The following is a 20,921-nucleotide window of genomic DNA, read 5'->3' on the forward strand; positions in this document are numbered from 1 at the left end:
GTCACTGAGGAAATTGGAAATGGAAAAAGACAAAGATACTGCCTACAGAATTTTAATTGATGTAATACAGATGCCACAACAAAAGACTACAAAAAATTCTTGAAACTAACCTAACACTTGATCTCATTGGCAGAAATGGTAACCAAAGACAATACCATTTTTAGACTTTAAACAAGTTAGTAAATCATTATAGAGATTGATGTTGGGAGATTATGAGCAGTGTGGCCTCTTAACATCAAAAAAGCAAATCTGTTCAAAGCCTGACATTAGACTTAATTAAATGAATTGACCTGAAAATATTTATAGACACAATCTAGAGGACAATATGAAGACAGAAGTTGAAACAGTTTTATCAGAATTTTTATAATCTGTTTTCAACATTGTAGTCACAGCCAAGCAGTACAGACTTGTGACTGTCCTTGACCTAAATGTTCCCCTGGCAGAGAGCAAGATTTTTTTGAAAGCCTGGGAAAGACATTTACACATAAGTGTAAACGAAGAATTTCTATTCCCTCCCTACTGCTCTTATGATACCCAAACCCCCTGTCTGTACATGTATTCTTTAGAGGAGAGCTAGAATCCTGAATTTGCTAAAGGATTTTAAGAAGAGTCTCATGATCCTGAAATTATTGCAGTTTGTTTTTATCAGTTTCTTAATAAAGTCTTGAAGGAAGTTTCCTTCCAGTGAAAAAGACACTGCTTCCCCCCTCCCCCCAAAAAGAAATCTGTTCTCTTCAGAAAGTTCTAAACCAAAAGAAGAAAACTCCAATTGCAACAGAAAAGAAAGAAGAGCCAGATCCTCCTGATTACTTCATTACATATTTTTCTTGGGCACCAAGCACTTCAGATCCAGTTTGAATAAGGTATCAAGATGCTGCACCCTGTCAAAACAGGAGATGACTATATCCCTATTGCAGCTTGTGAAGAACTGGGATCTTGGAAAAAGTGGCTACTCTAGACCAGAATCAGAGAAACTGGAAACTGCTTTAGTTCACTGTGTAAACTGGTGATAAATTGGCATGATTAATTACTCCCATTTCGTGGTAGACAGGTGAGGGACTAGAATTAGAGAATTAGATACATTTTAAAATAGAGCTATGGATTTATTTTGTATGGTTATACATTGTTGTTAAGAGGGAAGAAGAAATTACGGGATAGTGATGCTAAAAAAGAAAAGAAAGAAGAATGTCAGTGGATCAAAAAAACCACAAAAAAAGATGAGAAATTAGAAGAGGACACAGCAGCAGCAAAGTGTTGATTGTCCCATATTAAATATGAAATATTAAAAAAAGAGCTAAACTGCATGTGATGGGTATTCATAGTTTCATAGATATTTTCTAATCTGTGTATAGAGACATTTGCCAAATTCATAAGTATAGTTTTTTTAATTAAGATCTCAAAGAGGAAAACATAACCAAAAGAACAAACATATCAGAATATGAGAAAAGTGAATTACAAATTCCTTCATATCAGAATATATTATGAGAAAGGTGAATTACAAATTCCTACTTTCTCATCATTTTAAGATGTCTAATTAAAATATAAGAAGGGACAATTTTACTAACATTTTGTACAGCAGACCACATCTTCATAGTCACACAGTTTCCTGAAAGGTGTAAAAAATAAAAGATCCTACAGTTTTTATTGTATATTCGTTACAAAAATCTTTTAACTAGATAGAACAAAGTAAGGATTCTTGCAAGTAGTTTCATTCATGTGATTATCCCTTCATAACAACCATCACAGAAATAACTGATTACCCTCTCAAGTGGATTACTCTATCATAGAGAATGTAAAGCTTAGATTCCAACTGAAAGAAGGGGTCTCTATAGATGCTGAAAGTCCTCCATGTCCTTTGTGTGCGGATGAGAGAACTGAGATTCAAGTATAGGTGATTTGCCCTTGGTTCACAAACACAAATTGAGAGTCACAAGTGTGAGAGGCAGGATTTTAATCCCTTTCTTCCTGACTCCAGATTCTACTACTCTTTCCATTATTGTCACATTACCTCTTAGAGAAGCAATGATTTTATTTTTTTATTTATCTAAAATCATGTTCTTTGGCTAAAATGGAAATATAAGCCATTCTCAGTTTCAAAAGGTGGGCCATATTTTAAACTTCACTTGAGTTCATTGGTAACTTCATGTTATTTTCTTACACCATTAAGCTGAGATCCTCTTTTAAATAAGACACTTGTGTATTAATGTCACAATCATCTTTAAGTAGCAAAGAATTGGAAATTGAGAAGATGCCCATTAATTGAGGAATGACTAAAGTTGTGGTGTATAAAATGTGATGGAATACTATTGTGCTATAAGAAATGAAGAGCAGGTGGATTTCAGAAAAACCTGAAAAGACTTACATACTGAGTGAAGCAAGCAGAACCAATGGAACATTGTACATAGTAACAGCAATATTGTATGATGATCAACTGTGATACACTTAGCTCTTCTCAACAATAAAGTGATCCAAAAGATTTGTGGTGGAAAATGCTAACTATATCTAGAAAAAAAAAACTATAGTTTCTTAATGCAGATAGAAGCATACATTTTTCCCTTTTTCTTCCTTTTCCTTGGTTTTTCCCCTTTTGTTCTGATTCTTCACAACATGACTAATTGGAAATATGTTTAACATGATGGTACTTGTATAACCTATATCAGATTGCTTGCTCTTGAGGAAGGAAAACAGGGAAAGAAAAAAAATTTGGATCTCTAAATCTTAAAAAAATTTATGTTGAAACTATCTTTATATGTAATTTAAAATATTGTTTTAAAAATTTATCTTTAAAACTTTTCAGATTTTGTTTTCTTTTGGTAGGGTATAATAGCTGGAATCAATGCTAGTCTTCGGGTCAGTGGCAAACCTCCATTTATCATTAGTCGCACAGAGGGCTATATTGGGGTCTTGATTGATGATCTTACTACGTTGGGTACTAGTGAACCATATCGAATGTTTACTAGCCGAGTGGAGTTCCGTGTGTCTCTCCGACCCGATAATGCTGACAGCAGACTTACTTTCCGAGGTAATCATATTTTCTCCCTGTGACTTCTGAACTTGACATAACTGACTTTTAAAAACTTATCTTGCTCCTTTGTTCTCTTTTCTCAGGCTATAAGGAAGCTGGTTGTGTATCTGAGCATCGGTACAATCGAGCTTCTTTGATGAAATCTTCTTTAGAAGAAGGAATATCAGTGCTGAAATCTCTCCAGTTTTCTGGTTACAAATGGAAAAAATTGATTCCAGAAGCTCCAGTCAGCATTATTAAAAGTGATCCTCCAAGGTAAGAGTTTAAGTAGTCATGCTTTTGACAGTATTTAAAATAATAATTTATTAGGAAAATCTGGAATCTCTTTTAGTAGCTTATGTACCTTCTTAGGAGAAAAGGAAATACATTTTTAAATAGACCTATTTTATTTTTTTATTTTTTTAAGTTTTTTTTGCAAGGCAAATGGGGTTAAGTGGCTTGCCCAAGGCCACACAGCTAGGTAATTATTAAGTATCTGAGACCAGATTTGAACCCAGGTACTCCTGACTCCAGGGCTGGTGCTTTATCCACTGTGCCACCTAGCAGCCCCTAAATAGACCTATTTTAGAAAAAGAAATTAAACAGGCCATAAATAAGCTTCCTAAGGAAAATAAAACACTAGGAACAGGTTTACAAGTGAATTCTGTCAAACATTCAAAGACCAACTAATTCAGTATTTTTAAGTGGTTTTTTCTTTAATTTATTTACACATTACTAAAATATTCTTGTTTGAGAGTAAACATAATACCCTCTTACCCACAAAAATATAAAACCTAATGAAAAATAAAGTAAAAGAAAGAGAAAAAGAATGTGTTCCAGTCTGTGTTCTGATACTATCAGTTGTCTCAGGTAGATCACTTTCTTTATCATAAGTCCATCATAGTACTTCCATATTTTTCTACAGTTATTGTTGCTGATTGTAATTCCCTTCATTCATTCCTTCCCACTACCATCTATTATATTTTCTCTCTCCTTTCACTTTGTCCCTCTTCAAAAAATGTGCTGTGGGGCAGCTGAGTGGCACAGGGGACAGAGCACTGGCCCTGGCACCATAAGACCCCAAACCTACATCCCAACCTAGAGACCCAGCAACCACCCAGCCCCATGACCCAGACAGACCACCCAATCCCACCACCTTGGAAAAAGTAAAAAAGAAAACGTGTTATATCTGACTATCCTCTCCTATAATCTACCCTCTCCTCTATCACTCACATCTCCCCCTCCCCCGTTGCCCTTCTCTCCTTTTGTCTTCTAGATATCTATACCCTATTGAGTGTGTATGCTGTTTCCTCTCTGAGCCATTTCCTATCAGAATGAAGGTTCCCTTATTCCCCTTGCCTTCACCCCTTCCATACCAATGCAAAAGCTAAATGAAACATTTTTATATGAAATATCTTAGCCTATTCTACCTCTCCTTTCTCTTTCTCCCAGTACATTTCCCTTTTACCCATTGACTCCATTTTTACAATATATATCTTCAAATTCAGCTCTTATCTTATAAAAGCTCCTTCTACCTGCTCTATTAAACAAGAAGGTTTATATGAATATTATCAGTATCATCTTTACATGCAGTAATACACGCGGTTCATCATCATTAAGTCCCTCATATTTTACCCTTTTCCTCCACTCTCTGTATGCTTCACCCAAGTCCTCTACTTGAAAGTCAACCTTTCTGTTCAGCTCTGGTCATTTCAACAGGAACATTTGAAATTCCCCTGTTTTATTGAAAGTCCATCTTTTCCCCTGGAAGAGGATGTTCAGTTTTGCTGGATAGTTGATTCTCAGTTGCATTCCAAGCTCTTTTGCCTTCTGGAATATTGTATTTCAAGCCCTAAGAGCCCTTAATGTAGTTGCTGATAAATCCTGTGTAATCCTGACTACAGCTCCATGATACTTGAATTGTGTCTTTCTGGCTACTTATAATATTTTCTCTTTGACTCCCCCCCCCCCCCCCAAAGAGAGAAAAAATAGTATATTTTGATATTCATTCATACTCCATTCTGGAGATGGATGGCATTTTTCATCACAAGTGTTCCTGAAAATAGCTGAGTCATTCACAGTTGATCATCATCATACAATATTGCTGTTATTCTGTACAGTGTTCTCCTAGTTGTACTCATTTTACTTTGCATCAATTTATGTAAGTTTTTCTATGTTCATCAGAAATAATCCAGATCATCATTTCTTATAGCATAATAATAGTATTTCATTACAGTCATATACCACAACGTATTCAACCACTCCCCCAATTAATGGACATCCCCTCAAATTCCAATTCTTTGGCTCCACAAAAAAGAGCTGCTATAAATATTTTTGAACAAATAGGTCCTTTTCCTTTTTTTTTTTTAAATCTCTTTGGGATACAGACCTAGTAGTGTTATTTCTAGATCAAAGGGTGGTATGCATAGCCCTCTGGGCATAGTTTCAAATTGCCTTCAGAAGGATTCACAGTTGTATTTTAGTTCACAGCTGTATTTTAGTGTCCTAGTTTTTCGCATATCCTCTCCAACATTTATTATTTTCCTTTTTTGTCATATTAGCCATTCTGATAGATGTGAAGTACTACTTCACAGTTATTCTAATTTGCATTGCTTAAATCAGCAATCTAGAGCATTTTTTATATGACTATAGATAACTTTGATTTCTTTGTCTAAAAAGTACTTGCTCTTATCCTTTGACCATTTATCAGTTGGAGAAAGACTTATTCTTGTAAATTTGACTCAGTTCTCTATATAGTTGAGAAATGAGGTCTTTTTCAAAGTAACTTGCTGTAAAAAATTATTTCTAAATTTTCTGCTTTCCTTCTAATTTTGGTTGTATTGGTTTTGTTTGTGCAACAACTTTTTAATTTAATAAAATCAAAATTATCCAATTTATATCTAATGATGCTCTCTATGTCTTATTTGATCATAAATTCTTCCCTTTTCTATAGATAGACCAGACTGATAACTTTTCCTTGCCTCCTCTGTTTTGTTTATGGTATCATCCTTTTTGTCTAAATTATCTACCTATTTTCACCTTATTATTTTCCAGTTTTCCCAGTTCTTGTCCCAAAAAGCCTGGTTCTTTGGGTTTGTCAAACACTAATTAATTACTTTGGTCATTTATTGCTGTAAATGACTTAATCTATTCCACTAATCCACTTCTCTGTTTCTTAGACACTACCAGATTATTTGATAATTACTGCTTCAAAATATAGTTTGAGATCTGGCACAGCTAAGCCACTTTTCTTTAAATTTTTTTAAAATTAATTCCCTTGATATTCTTTTTTTTTTTTTAGGTTTTTTTGCAAGGCAAATGGGGTTAAGTGGCTTGCCCAAAGCCACACAGCTAAGTAATTATTAAGTGTCTGAGACTGGATTTGAACCCAGGTACTCCTGACTTCAGGGCTGGTGCTTTATCCACTGTGCCACCTAGCTGCCCCTGTTCCCTTGATATTCTTGACTTTTTTTCTTCTGGATGAATTTTGTTAATTTTTTTCTAATTCTATATAATTTTTGGTAGTTTGATTGTTGTGGTACTTGGTAAGTAAATTAATTTAAATAGAATTAGCCATCTTTTAATATTTATAAATAATAACTTTAAAGCTTACAATGTACTCCAAATAGTTTATTTGAGCCTCACCAAAAACCCCCCAAAGTAGCATAATTTTTGATTTACAAGTGAGGAAACTTAGATTCAAAGAGGTTATATGACTTGTGATCACACACTTCAGAAAGTATCAGGATTTTAAACTTGGTCTTATATTTCTAAATCAAGTACTATATTTTGTCATTTTGCCTCTTAATTTTTAACTTAATTCATAAGTTTCTGGAACATAATATATCTAATTAATCTGTCTCATTACCTTCTCTCTCTTATATTGAACAATTTTTTTGTTTTTGTTTTTATGGGACAATAGGGTTCAGTGACTTGCTGAGGGTCACATAATGAGTAAGTATTAAGTACCTGAGGTTGACTTTGAACTTAAGTTCTCCTGACTTCAAGGGCCAGTGTTATATCCACTGCGCCACCCAGCTGCCCCAATAATTTTTTAAATCTGAAAAACAAGTCCCTCAATATAGTCCCGAAAACAAATTCTCAAATTAACCATGTCCAAAAATGTATGTCTCTTTCTGCATTTTAAGGAAATTTTTATCTTCATTCTTTTAGATGCTTGATTTATCATGACATTGATTGGAGTTCTAAAGTTTCATTGAGGTCATAGCTACTCATTATGCCCTAGGCCTTCTTTTCTCTATATATTATTTCAATTAAGAATCTCATCTAAGCAGAACCAGAAGAACACTGTACACCCTAACAGCAACATGGGGGTGATGACCAACCTTGATGGAGTTGCACATTCCATCAGTGCAACAATCAGGGACAGTTTTGGGCTATCTGTGATGGAGAATACCATCTGTATCCAGAGATAGAATCATGGAATTTGAACAAAAACCAAAAATTATTTATTACCTTTAATTTAGGAAAAAACCCAACCCATTATCTTACTATGTAATTCTGCTATCTCTTATACTTTATTTTTCTTCCTTAAGGATATGATTCCTCTCTCTTATTATATTCAACTTAGATCAGTGCATACCATGGAAACATTGTAAAGACAAACAGACTGCCTTCGGGGGGGGGGGGACATTAGAGGAAAAATTATAAAAGTCAAAATAAATAAAATTTTAAAGAAAAGAAAATAAATCTCATCTTCCATGAATTAAATTATATCTCTATGCTTAGGATTCCCAGATGTGCTTATCTACCTCTGCTGATCACCAGACTCAATATCACCAACTGATTTATTAGACATCTCAAGCTGGATATCCTGTAGATATCTATCTGTTCAAAATTGAATCATCTCCTCCTCATCTTTTCTCTTACCTTCAAGCACACCATGACCCTCCAGTTCATCAAAGTTGTCATCCTAGGTGTCATCCTTAACTCTTCACACTTTCAGGCAAACTCCCTCCCTTATCCATAACCAGTCTATTGCTAAGATCTGTCAGTTTTACCTTCCTTCATAATATCTCATATTCCTCCATTCTCTCCTCTAACACTGCTACCACTCTGGTGCACATACTCATCACTGTATTTCTGGACTATTGCAATAACCTTTTAGTTAATCTCCCTGCCTTAAGCCTATCTCCACTCCAATCCATTCTCCACTCAGCTGCCAAATTTGTCTTCCTAAAGGATAAGTTTGACTAATTTACCTCCCATTTAATAAATTCCAGTGACTCCTTATACCTCTAGGAATTCTCTTTTTGGCATTCAAGCCCCTTTATAACTTGACTACTTTATCTTTCCAGTCTTAACCTTACTCAGTCCCATGTACACTGCAATTCAGTGACATTGACCTCCATGCCATTCCTTAGACAATATATTCCATCTCCACACTCCCTGTTTTCACTGTCTACCCTCTCTGTCCTAGAATTCTCTCTTCACCATGGCCTTTAGTTTTCCTGACTTCCTTCAAGTCCTATCCTACCCTCTTACAGGATATCTTTTCCCAATCCTCCTTAATGTTAGTACATTTCCTCTGTTGATTTTCTCCAATTTATCCTGTATCTAGTTTGTTTGTACGGAGTTGGTTTTGTATTGTCTACCTCGTTAAACTGTAGGCTCCTTGAAATGAGAGACTTTTTCATATTTTTTTATTTTCCCAACACTTAATACAGAGACTGGCACACAGTAGGAAATTTAATAAATGTTGACTGCTGATTTCAAAGTTATTTTTCTTTATAATATTATTATTATGTAATCTTTTAAAATTTATTTTTTATTTCATGGAATAAAATTTCATAGAATAAAACAAGTTTTTCCATAACATGGTACAATAGAAAAATATAGTTGCACGTGAAACTGTAAATTTATTATGTACAACTTGCTTTTCCTTTTAAATAGATAATAAAGTTACATAATTTTATTTCCTTTCCCTACCCCAACTACCATTAGGCATAGATGTGTACGTATGTAGGTATAGATGTGTGTGTGTGTGTTTGTGTGTGTGTATATGTATATACATATATATGCATATATATGTAGATAGATAAGATATATAAAATCATTTTAATACATATTTCTATTTATCAGACAATATATTCTTTCATAGGTGCTAATTGTGGTTAATTTGGGTATTTATAATCAAAATGATTTAGTTGCTATTACTGCATACAGTATTCTCATGGTTCTGCTCATTTTGTTTTTCATTATTTCATGCAAATCTATCCATGTTTTTCTAAGATCTCTTGAGCTCATCATTTCTTATAGCACAATAGTATTTCATCACAGTTATAGTAGCATGATTATATTGACAGCCTAGCCATGAGCAAGTCCTGTTTCTCTAGTTATTTAAATTTGTTTTATTTCTGCAAAAAATGGTTTTTCAAGCAGATTAATATAGTCCCTGGATGAATCTTGTTAGATACCTTCTCAAATATTCTAAAGCATCTGTAGTTATTTTGAATGGAATTTCTCTTTCTAGCTCTTAACTATGTTTTTGTTATTACATAGAAATACTGATAACTTGTGTGGAATTTATCTTATATCTTTAATTTTGCTGGTTTTAAATTATTTAATCAGTTTTTAAATGATTCTACGCTTCTCTTTGTTCTTATAACATCTGGAAAAAGGGATAATTTTTTTTTCTTCTTGCATAGGTTTATTATTTTTGATAATTGCCTTCAAAAATGGGCCTGGTGATAGATTACTTTCTAAAAACGAGTCTAGCTAAGGATGGCACAAGTAAGTTAGTCCATGAATGTTAGTCCGTGAAATCTTCTTCAAAATGTGAAGGAAAGTACATAAGAGAGAATGAATTGCTAGCATAGAGTTTCTGTATAACGTATCCCTTCTATAACAATGTAACTAACAAATCATAGTGCCTTTTTTTTTTTTCTTTCTTTTTTTTTAAGTTTTTGCAAGGTAATGGGGTTAAGTGGCTTGCCCAAGGCCACATAGCTAGGTGTGCTGAGGCCGGATTTGAACTCAGGTACTCCTGACTCCAGGGCTGGTGCTCTATCCACTGTGCCACCTAGCTGCCCCCCATAGTGCCTTTTCTTGAATATTATGAAAGAACACTTTGTATTTCCAGATGGCTGATAAGAAATTGAAATTTCAACCTCAAAATGGTTGTATGAGAATAGCATTTCCTATAAGCTCTCTCAAAAATATTCCAATAACGAGAGACAGAACCCAAAGAAAGATCCAGTGAGGCAATTTGTTCCATGGGGGTGGAGGGGGTGGCAGGACAGCCAGAAATTTCGTGCCAGAGCAAAGGTGCTCCAATCTTCAGGAACAACCCACTGGACTTCTAGATGCCTGGGTCCAATGGAGTGCCAGTTCCCAGCAGAAGCAGTCTCCTGACCTGCCAACCCAGGAAACACCAAGCACAACTTGTAAGATCAGTGGGGAATCATCTGCCAAAATGAGTGGGAGCCTGCGTGGCCCTGAGTGCAGCCCAGATCCCAGGAAATGGAAGTAGGCCTATAAAGTCGCCTGGCAGTGAGCTGCCCAGCAGCTGCTTCCAGAGTGCTCAGCCGAAGGTAAGAGGTCTCTCCTCTGGTCCTGGGACAGGACTCTTGTGCTTTTTCCATACTCAGACCCTGGTCTCAGTCTGGGGACCCCTCCCCCCCCATTGCCATAGAGCCAAGACCTTCCTCACAACCCTGGGGCAAAGGGGAAGGCCTGTGGTCATCCATAGACCAGAGCACAGGTAGGAGAGCCATCAGCCTCTGCTAAGACCTTGAAGGAAGTGGAACTGAGGTCCTTGTGGAGTATACCAATAATACTCAAAAGCTCAGGAAGCACCCCAAACCAGGCACAGACTGGGGAAATGAATAAATAGAAAAAAAAAGGAACCTGACCATAGACAATTACTTTGGTCCCATGGAGGACCAAAACACAATCAGAAGATGAGAAACTTCCAGCTTCTGTATCTAAATCCTCCAAAAAATATAGAAGTTGGTCTTAGGCTATTTCAGAGCTCCAAAAAGATTTTGAAAATCAGGTAAGGGAGGTAGAAGAGAAATTGGGAAGAGAAATGAGGGAGATGCAGGAAAAACATGAAAATCAAGTCAAAAGCTTAGTCAAGGAGATCCAAAAAGATGCTGAAGAAAATAACATACTAAAAACTAGTTTAGGTCAAATGGAAAAAAAGAGTTCAAAAAAGTTAATGAGGAGAAAAATACCTTAAAAAGCAGAGTTGGCCAAATGGAAAAGGAGATAAGAAAGCTCTCTGAAGAAAACAAATCCTTCAAATGTACAATAGAACTAAAGGAAGCTGATGACTTTGCAAGAAATCAAGACAATAAAACGATATCAAAAGATTGAAAAACTAGAAGAAAACATGAAATATTGAAAAAAACAATGGATCTGGAAAACAGATCCAGTAAAGATAATTTAAAAATTATTGGGCTAGCTGAAAGTCATGATCAAGAAAAGGGCCTTGACCTCATTTTTAAAAGAACTTCTACAGGAATATTATCCTGATATCCTAAAATTAGAGGACAAAATAGAAATTGAGAGAACCCATTGATCTCCTCCTGATGAAAGAGATCAAACAAACAGGAATATTATAGCCAAACTCCAGAACTCTGAAGTCAAAGAGAAAATACTACAAGCAGCCAGAAGAAAACAATTCAGATATTGTGGAACTACATTCAGGATCACACAGGACTTGGCAGCATCCACATTAAGGGGTCGTAGGGCTTGGCATATGATATTCCAGATGGCAAAAGAGCTTGCAACACACCCAAGAATCTACTACCCAGCAAAACTGAAGTCCTCTTCCTGGGGAAAAGATGGACTTTCAATGTAACGGGAATTTCAAAAGTTTATGTTGAAATGACCAGAGCTGAACAGAAAGTTTGACCTTCACTCAGGTGAAGCGTAGACAGAATAGATGAGAAGGGTAAAATATGAGGAACTTAGATAAAAACTGTCTGGTATTAGCTAAGAAAAAGAGTGGTGTACCAGTGGAATAGACTAGGTGCAACAGCAAGAAACAATTATAGTAATCTGCTGTTTGATAAACCCCAAAGAGTCCAGCTATTGGGATAAAAACTCTCTCTTTGATAAAAAAGTGCTGGGAAAATTGGAAGTTAGTATGGAAGATCTTAGATCAGATCAACACCTCATACCCTTTACCAAGATAAGATCCAAATGGATACAGGATTTAGACATAAAAAAACAATACTATAAGCCAGTTTTAGAAGATCAGGGACTAGTTTACCTGTTAGATCTATGGAAAGGGAAGTCGTTTATGACTAAGGAAGAGATGGAGAACATCACGAAAAACAAACTAGATTATTTCGATTACATTAAATTAAAAAGCTTTTGCGCAGACAAAACCACTGTAACCAAGATCAAAAGAAATGTAGTAAACTGGAAACAAGCTTTACAACTAATGTTTCTGACAAAGGACTTATTTCTAAAATATACAGAGAACTGAGTCATATTTTTTAAAAAAAGCCATTCCCCAATTGACAAATGGTCAAAGGATATACAAAGGCAATTTATGGATGAGATCGAAGCAATCCATAGCCATATAAAAAATTGCTCTAAATCATTAATTATTAGAGAAATTCAAATTAAAGCTTCTCTGAGGTACCACCTCACCCCTCTCAGACTGGCCAATATGACCAGAAAGAATAATGATCATTGTTGGAAGGGTTGTGGGAAATTTGGGACACTATTACATTGTTGGTGAGGCTATGAACTCAAACAACCTTTCTGGAGAGAAATTTGGAACTGCACCCAAAGGGCAACAAAAATGAGCATACCCTTTGATCCAGCAATACCACTACTGGGTCTATACCCTGAACAGATGATGAAAAAGGGTAAAAACATCATTTGTATAAAAATATTCATAGCAACCTTGTTTGTGGTGGCAAAGAATTGTAAATTGAGTAAATGTCCTTCAGTTGGGGAATGGCTTAGCAAACTGTGGTATATGTATGTCATGGAACACTATTGTTCTATTAGAAACCAGGAGGGATGGAATTCAGGGAAGCCTGGAGGGATCTGCATGAACTGATACTGAGATGAGCAGAACCAGAAAAACATTGCACACCCCACCCTAACAGCAACATGGGAGTGATGCTCAACCTTGAAGGACACGCTTATTCCATCCTTGCAACAATCGGGAGCAATTTGGGGCTCTCTGCAATGGAGAATACCATCTGCATCCAGAGAAAACTGTGGAGTTTGAACAAAAACCAAGGACTATTGCCTTAAATTTAGAAAAAAAAAAAAACCTGATATCTTATTGTCTGATCTTGCTATCTCTTACACTGTTTCTTCCTTTAGAATTTGATTCCTCTCTCATCACACTCCATTTGGATCAATATATACCATGGAAACAATGTAAAGAATGACAAATTGCCTTCTTTTGGGAGTGGGGGGGTAGGGAAGTGAGATTAGGGGAAAAATTGTAAAACTCATTAAGTAAAATCTTTTTAAGAAAAAAAAATATGAGGGGGCAGCTAGGCGGCACAGTGGATAGAGCACCGGCCCTGGAGTCAGGAGTATCTGAGTTCAAATCCGGCCTCAGACACTTAATTACCTAGCTGTGTGGCCTTGGGCAAGCCACTTAACCCCATTTGCCTTGCAAAATTCTTAAAATAAAAAATGAGGGACTTAAAGATGATGAACTGTGTGTATTTATGATACTGACAATACTCATGAACCTTCTCGTTTATTAGAGCAGTTAGATGGAGCTTTTGCAGTTGAGACCCAGGAGAGTCTAATTTGAAGGTATATTTTTAAAATGGAGTTAATGAGTGAAAAGGAAATGTAGTGGGAGAAAGTAAAGGGGAGATAGAATACACTAAGATATTTCATGTAAGAGTCAAGAAATAGCTTTTGCAATGGTATGGAAGGGGGTAAGGTGAGGGGGATTGAGGAAATCTTTATTCTTGTCGGAAATGGCTCAGAAAGGAAAAAATATATATACATACATACATACATATATATATATATATATATATATATATATAAAAAATGTACTTAATAGGGTACAGAAATATAGAAGAGGAGGAAAGGGGATGGGGAAAAAGGGGATGGGGGAAGGGGGGTATAGGAGATAGAGGAGAGGGTAGATCATGGGAGAGGATAATCAGATATAACACATGTTCTTTTTTACTTTATGCAAGGTGCTGGGCTTGGGTGACCTGTCTAGGACCAAGGGGCTGGATAGTTGCTGGGTCTCTGGGGTGGGATGTAGGCTTGGGGCCTCTTGGCCCCAGGGCCAGTCCTCTGTCCATTGTGCCACTCAGCTGTCCTACAGCACACTTTTGAAGAGGGGACAGAGTGAAAGGTGAGAAAAAATATAATAACTGGTAGTGGGGGAAAATGGATGGAGGGAATTACATGCAGCAACAGCAACTGTAAAAATATAGAAGTAACTTCTCTGATGGACTTATGCTAAAGAATGCGATCCATGGGGCTGCTAGGTGGTGCAGTGGATAGAGCACCGGCCCTGGAGTCAGGAGTATCTGAGTTCAAATCCGGCCTCAGACACTTAATTACCTAGCTGTGTGGCCTTGGGCAAGCCACTTAACTCCATTGCCTTGCAAAAACCTAAAAAGAAAAAGAAAAGAAAAAGAATGCGATCCACCCCAGAGACAGCTGAGGGTATTAGAACACAAAATGAAGCACATTTCTTTCTCTTCCTTTCACTTTATTTCTCATGAGGTTTTTTATTTTTGTGGGGGGGGGGAAGATTATATTCACTCTAACAAGACTATTTTAGTAATGTGTAAATAAATTTTAAAAATGAAAAGAAAAAAGAAATTTCAACCTCCTTTACAAAGTCCATATCATTTTTGGATTTCTTATTTATCATCACCCATTGATCCTAGATCTGCCCTCTGGAGTCATCTAATAGAATATGTCAAATCTATCTTCTACCTGGCAATCCTTTAAAGTATTTGAAGATCTTCATTAAGTCTTTTATTCTCCAGGCAGGGACTCTTGAAGTTATGAATATGGAAATAGAAATATCCCCAATTCTTTTAGTGTTTCCCATGTACCTTTTAAATCCTCACCATCTTGGTTTCCCCTCTCTCTTGACACAGTATTTGTAGTTTCATCCTTTGAAATGTTCTTTCTGCTTCAATTAATATGGCCTAAGATTACATTAGCATTTTTTTTTAAATCCAGTATGTTAACAATAAGTTTTCCCTTGATTTCCTCTTTAACGAAAAATTCTTTATAACCAAATCATAGACCACTGTATTTTTCTAAATCTGACTTAAAATCTTAGATTTCATTGGATGATTTGACATTAGAAAGGGAAAAAAAAGTTAAGTAATTCTAAAAGGACCAATATTTATCATTTCCCCTGCAGGACTTTTAGATAATTAGTATTCTATGATGACATAGTTGGCCTTCGGCTGCTCTCTCATTTTGCACAAAAGGCAGCTAGATGACTTAGTAAATAGAGCACTGAACCTGAATTCAGGAAGATCTGATTTCAAATCAGCTTCAGGCATTATTTCTCTGCATCAGTTTCCTCATCTGGAAAATAGAGGTAATAACAGCACTTACCTCTCAATTGTAAATGTCAAATAAAAAAAATTTGTAAAATGCTTTATAAACCTTAAAATGCTACATGTATGAATGCTAGCTGCTGCTATTATTATCATTATTGTGATTGTTGTTCCTTCTGATTATCTCAATAATTTCAAGTTCAATAAATCCAAAGTTGAACTCAAATGAGTTCCTCTTCTCTGTACTTACTTCTTTAGAAGGTTCCAGCACACCCAGATTTGCAATCTTGCAGTCACCCTTAAATCTTTTGATACCTTCATCACCCCATGTCCAAGTGACTTGTCATTATCTTTCCAACATCTTTCCCATATCCCCCTCTGTTCACTTAGATGGTTGCCACCTTAATTCAAGTCTTTTATCACCTCTTACTAGGACTGAATTGATCTCTCTATTTCTAGTCTGTCTCAAATCTATTATCTACACAGGTGCCAAATTAATGGGCCCTAAATCTTTATATTGACCATGTCACTCTCCTATGAAAAAAATCCCCTATTATCCTGATAGATCTAAAGTAAGATGCAAATTCCTCATCCTAGCAGATAAAATTGCAATTTGGCTTTGCACACTTTTCTTTAAAAAAAAAAATTATCTTTTTGCTGTGTTTTGAGATTTTTTAGTTTCTTTTTATTTTGAAAAATACTCTTAAAAAAAAGCAGTTCCAAAAGACAAATGCTTCAGTGGCCCTTTTTAAAATATTTAATCTATGATTTCTCTCATCACACTCAATTTGGATCAATGTACAACATGGAAACAATGTAAATGCTGACAAATTGCCTTCTGTGGGGAATGGGAGGAGGGAAGTAAGATTAGGGGAGAAACTGTAAAACTCAAAATAAAATCTTTAATAAAAAATTTTAAAAATAATCTAATCCCTTCTCCATTTCCCCTCCTAAATTAGCTAAGAGAGAAAGGGGGAACAAAAAACTCTTGTAACAAATAAGCATAATCAATGAATCCACACAGACCAAATCCAAAAATATGTCTCGTTACCTTGCTTTATTCACCTCCGTGTCAAGGGGTGAATAATATGCTTTCATCAGGGGTCTTATGGAGACATGGTTAGTTACTGCACTGATCAAAGTTCCTGAGTCATTCAAAATTGTTCTTTCTTAGAGGCAGCTACACAGTGACACTCAACATCCTGCCAAATTAGTCTACTTGCTGTTTTTCTGTACTTGGAATTCCATTGAATGCCCCTGGTACCTCTTCACAAGCATTCTCATACCTTGGAGTCCCTAGTTTAAGATTAACAGCAACTGGTTTGTTGAAAACTACCATTGCATATAGTTGGAAAAATAAATGTTTTCAAAGAAGAGAGATAAGAGGTTTTGCTTGAAGTTGATGGTATGAGCCAAAAAAAAAAACCTAGCAGTTAACCTCTGTGAGTTGTCTTTTCTGAGACTTCCTACTTATTAGTGCTCTCTTCTCAGATTACCTTACATTAAATTCCTCTTATTACAAATTATATCTTCCTGGTACAATGTAAACTACTTGAGAGCAGGGACTGAAGTATTTTCAACATCAACAGTTAAATGAATTGTACATCATGCTTTAGATGCTTGATGTTTATTAAATTTGTTGATCACAGTACTAATACTAATTTCCACCTACATAGCCAATACTGTGTGGCATCCAGGTCTTCATCACCTCTTGCTCACTCTTTCTGTATCCAGTCCCATCCTCCCCTCTCCACATAGCTGTCAAATCGATATCCTCAAGTGCAGGACTAATAGTTTTATGTTGTGTTTTGTGATTTCAGTTGTATCTGACTCTTTGTGACCCCATTTGAGGCTCTTGGCAGAAATACTGGAATAGCCATGTTCTTCTCTTTTTTTCTTTACAGATGAGGAAATTGAGGCAAATAGTCTTCCTAATTCCAGGCCCTTCATTTTATCCACCATGACACCTTGCTGCCCCCGATGGTGTCTTAGACCTACTCAGAAGCTTTACTGGGCCCCCTTTGCCTTTAAGATAAAAATATAACATATTTTTTAAAGCCCTTCACAATTTTACTATCACTGATCTTTTCAGGATAATCAAAAGAAGTGCCTGGAATGATCTCATTCATTACCTCCTTTTATTTTAAAATAGATTTGTGGGGCAGCTAGGTGGCATAGTGGATAAAGCACCGGCCTTGGAGTCAGTAGTACCTGGGTTCAAATCCGGTCTCAGACACTTAATAATTGCCTAGCTGTGTGGCCTTGGGCAAGCCACTTAACCCCATTTGCCTTGCAAAAAAAAAAAACCTAAAATAAAATATTTGTATTGATAGCTTTTATTTTTAGCCATACAAGCTTTCTCCTGTATCTTTCCCCTTTCCAGAGAGCTGTCTCTTATAACAAAGAATTTATTAAGAAAAAACTGAATACATCACCAAAAGTTCTGCTATTATATGAAATATTTCACACTCATGAGATTCCCTCCCCGACCTGCAAAGAAGCAAAGGGAAGATGTTCTCTTATATCTGATTTTGAGTTCAAGCTTGCTTTTTAGAATTTTATAGCATTCATTTGTATCATTTGTAATCATTGTATAGTACTCTGGCTCTACTTATTTCACCTTACATCCATTTATGCATTCTATTGTCATCATATTCATAATTTCTTGTAAAATGGTAAATAATCCCTGACACTCTTTAGGCTAGCTCTAGTGTCTTCCCCTGTTTTCCCCCATTTGTTAGTCAACTCCCTCCAAATTCAGCATACTTATTTTGTATATATCCTAAGAGGCAGCATGGCATCATGGAGAGAGGCAATGTAATCCTGGGCAAGTTGTCTGGCCTCTTCATTCTTTGGACAGCTCCCTGTAACTTTATTTCAGAGTAGTTGACTAGGCCTTGGTAGATAAGAGTTCCCTGTATCAGTGAAATCATAGGTCTATTCCCTACCTCCAGATCTGCAATTTATTTACATCTAGCCCAGAGTAGGTGCTTTAGTAAATACTTTATTGAATTTTTAAAATATAATTAAATAAGCCATAGCTTTATTTCTGTACAGAATTTTCATCCTAATGTGACTATCCAGTTAATAACAAATTTAGGTATAAATATATTTTCCATGTTGTACTATTTTTTTGTGTGTGTTTTGTTTCATTTCCCACCCACAAGATGGAGGGAATATTAATTGGGAGTGGAAAAGAGTTATAGCAATCATAGAAAGGTACTCCAGAGATGAAGGGAATGGATTGAAGACTAGACATAGGCAAAGAATCTCAGCATGCAATAACTACTTTTATATTTAATTTTTAAAACAGCTCTTTTGTTTCCTTTTCTAATGAAAGAGGAACCTTTCTGCTTTCATTCTATCTAGTTACTTTCAAAGATGGACTTTAGTTCCTCCAGTTACATTTTTTTTTGTTGCATATGACTTCTGGGTGGAATTTTTCTAAAATTTAACAGAGTTCCAGAAAAATGTCTCATAAAAAATTTTTGATATCATTTTTTAATATAATTCTTTCCATAGAGGTAATTTGTTACTGATTATCTGCTTCATGTGATTTGTGATTCCCTTGTTAAGTAAACCTTTCGGTATTTGTAGCGCTCTGGACATTTTGAAGTATGAAGAAGTCAACATGGCGATGTTAGCAAAGGTTTTTCCAGAATCTTTGAAAAAGTTTGCTGAATGTCCGGAACTAATGAATAGACTGAAAATAGAAGGTAAAGTATGCATATCATTTCCCCAGGCTTCTGGAGCCCAGAGACTGATTTCACTTTCCCTTAGCTTCCCCAGGCACATCTCACAGGGCCTGGCAATAGATTTTTTTTTTTTTAGGTTTTTGCAAGGCAAATGGGATTAAAGTGGCTTGCCCAAGGCCACACAGCTAGATAATTATTAAGTGTCTGAGGTCAGATTTGAACCCAGGTACTCCTGACTCCAGGGCCCTATCCAATGCCACCTAGCCGCCCCAGGCAATAGATATTTAATAAAGACCTATTGACTGAAGGCAGCTTCCAGTCACAAAACCTTTTAAGGTTTTGTGATTCACTAGTTTTTATTTAATGTGACCCAATTTAATATAACATAACCAAGTTAAAATTTACTCAGTTGTTAGATCCTATCCAGCAGCCTTGCCATTGATATTCACTGGTCAAAAATTTTGAGGACCTTAAAAAAATAGCTCACTTTTTCTTTTTTTCTTCCTCTCAAAATTTTTACCTTTCTAGTCAGTTTGGTGATGATAGATAGCATCCAAGTTTTTATCTTGATTATGATATCAAGAGCACTAGTTTTTTTGGAGATGATTTTTCTTCCTTGTTTAAGAGATTTGCCAATAAATTGTGACTTCATAGGTTTTCCAGATTTATACTTCTAAGAGGAAAGAGTATAATTTCTAAACTTTGTTTCTAGAGTGGTAATTGTACTTATTCCCAAACTTCAGAAGAAAACCAGTCTATATATGCCACCACTAGATGTTTCCAGATAAGAATGTCTTTTCCCACTCTAATATTGAATTTCGAAGACCAAAATCTAATTACCAGCGCCTTCCCTTGTTGTCTTTGGATTAAGCAAAAGGTCCTTTTATTTCACTTTTTCGTTTTCCAAGACGTTCCAGATATGTCTAGCACTTAGCAGTTTCTGGTATGTATTGATTAATTGGTTGGTAGCTTCAAGAATGTATGTATTGGGTGGCTAGGTGGCGTAGTGGATAAAGCACCGGCCCTGGAGTCAGGAGTACCAGGGTTCAAATCTGGTCTCAGACGCTTAATAATTACCTAGCTGTGTGGCCTTGGGCAAAACCCTGTTTGCCTTGCAAAAACCTAAAAGAAAAAAAAAAGAATGTATGTATTTTAGCTATTAATTTAATTATTAAAATAATTGGTGAATTGTACCTTTAGCAATAACTTCAGAAAAACTTTATTGGAGATGGCCAGGTTCACCAAAAAATTCATTTTAGACTGTGTGTGTGTGTGGGTGTGTGTGTGTGTGTGTGTATCATTATTGTAAAAACATTGATTCATAGTTAAACTGAAGGTTCTGGAATATATATATATATATATATGCACATATATATATCAAGAGACTGATTATACTAACAAGTCTTTGCATTTAGAATAAAATCTGTTTTTCAGAAATCTTTAATTTTAGTTTTGATTCCAATTTTCTTCTTAAATGAGGATGACAGTCAGAATACCTATAATATCTGTACATAATGTAACTTAACATTCCTACTTTCTTCTTAAACAGCCACTTATGAATTAAGTCTGCTTCTTCAGCAACAAGAAATTGAGGAAGTTCAACGAGATGAAGCCCTTCAGCTTCCAAAAGATCTGGATTATTTGACTATCAGAGATATTTCCTTATCCCAAGAAGTTCGAGAGAAGCTACATTCCAGTCGCCCAGAAACAGTAAGTAACCCA

General features: G+C 35.8%; 1 protein-coding gene across 1 annotated transcript in view; it reads left to right on the plus strand.

Annotated features, from left to right (window-relative positions):
* Nucleotides 1–20,921, plus strand: part of MTO1 (mitochondrial tRNA translation optimization 1) — a 44,702-nt gene that overhangs the window by 12,407 nt on the left and 11,374 nt on the right. Inside the window, exons 8-11 of the mRNA XM_074237326.1 lie at nt 2,818–3,022; nt 3,109–3,280; nt 19,102–19,220; nt 20,749–20,909. Coding sequence (XP_074093427.1) covers nt 2,818–3,022; nt 3,109–3,280; nt 19,102–19,220; nt 20,749–20,909 — 657 coding nt within the window. The remainder of the gene's footprint in view (nt 1–2,817; nt 3,023–3,108; nt 3,281–19,101; nt 19,221–20,748; nt 20,910–20,921) is intronic.

The sequence above is a fragment of the Macrotis lagotis genome, chromosome 5 (genome assembly GCF_037893015.1).
Source record: "Macrotis lagotis isolate mMagLag1 chromosome 5, bilby.v1.9.chrom.fasta, whole genome shotgun sequence".
Classification (NCBI taxonomy): Eukaryota; Metazoa; Chordata; class Mammalia; order Peramelemorphia; family Peramelidae; genus Macrotis; species Macrotis lagotis.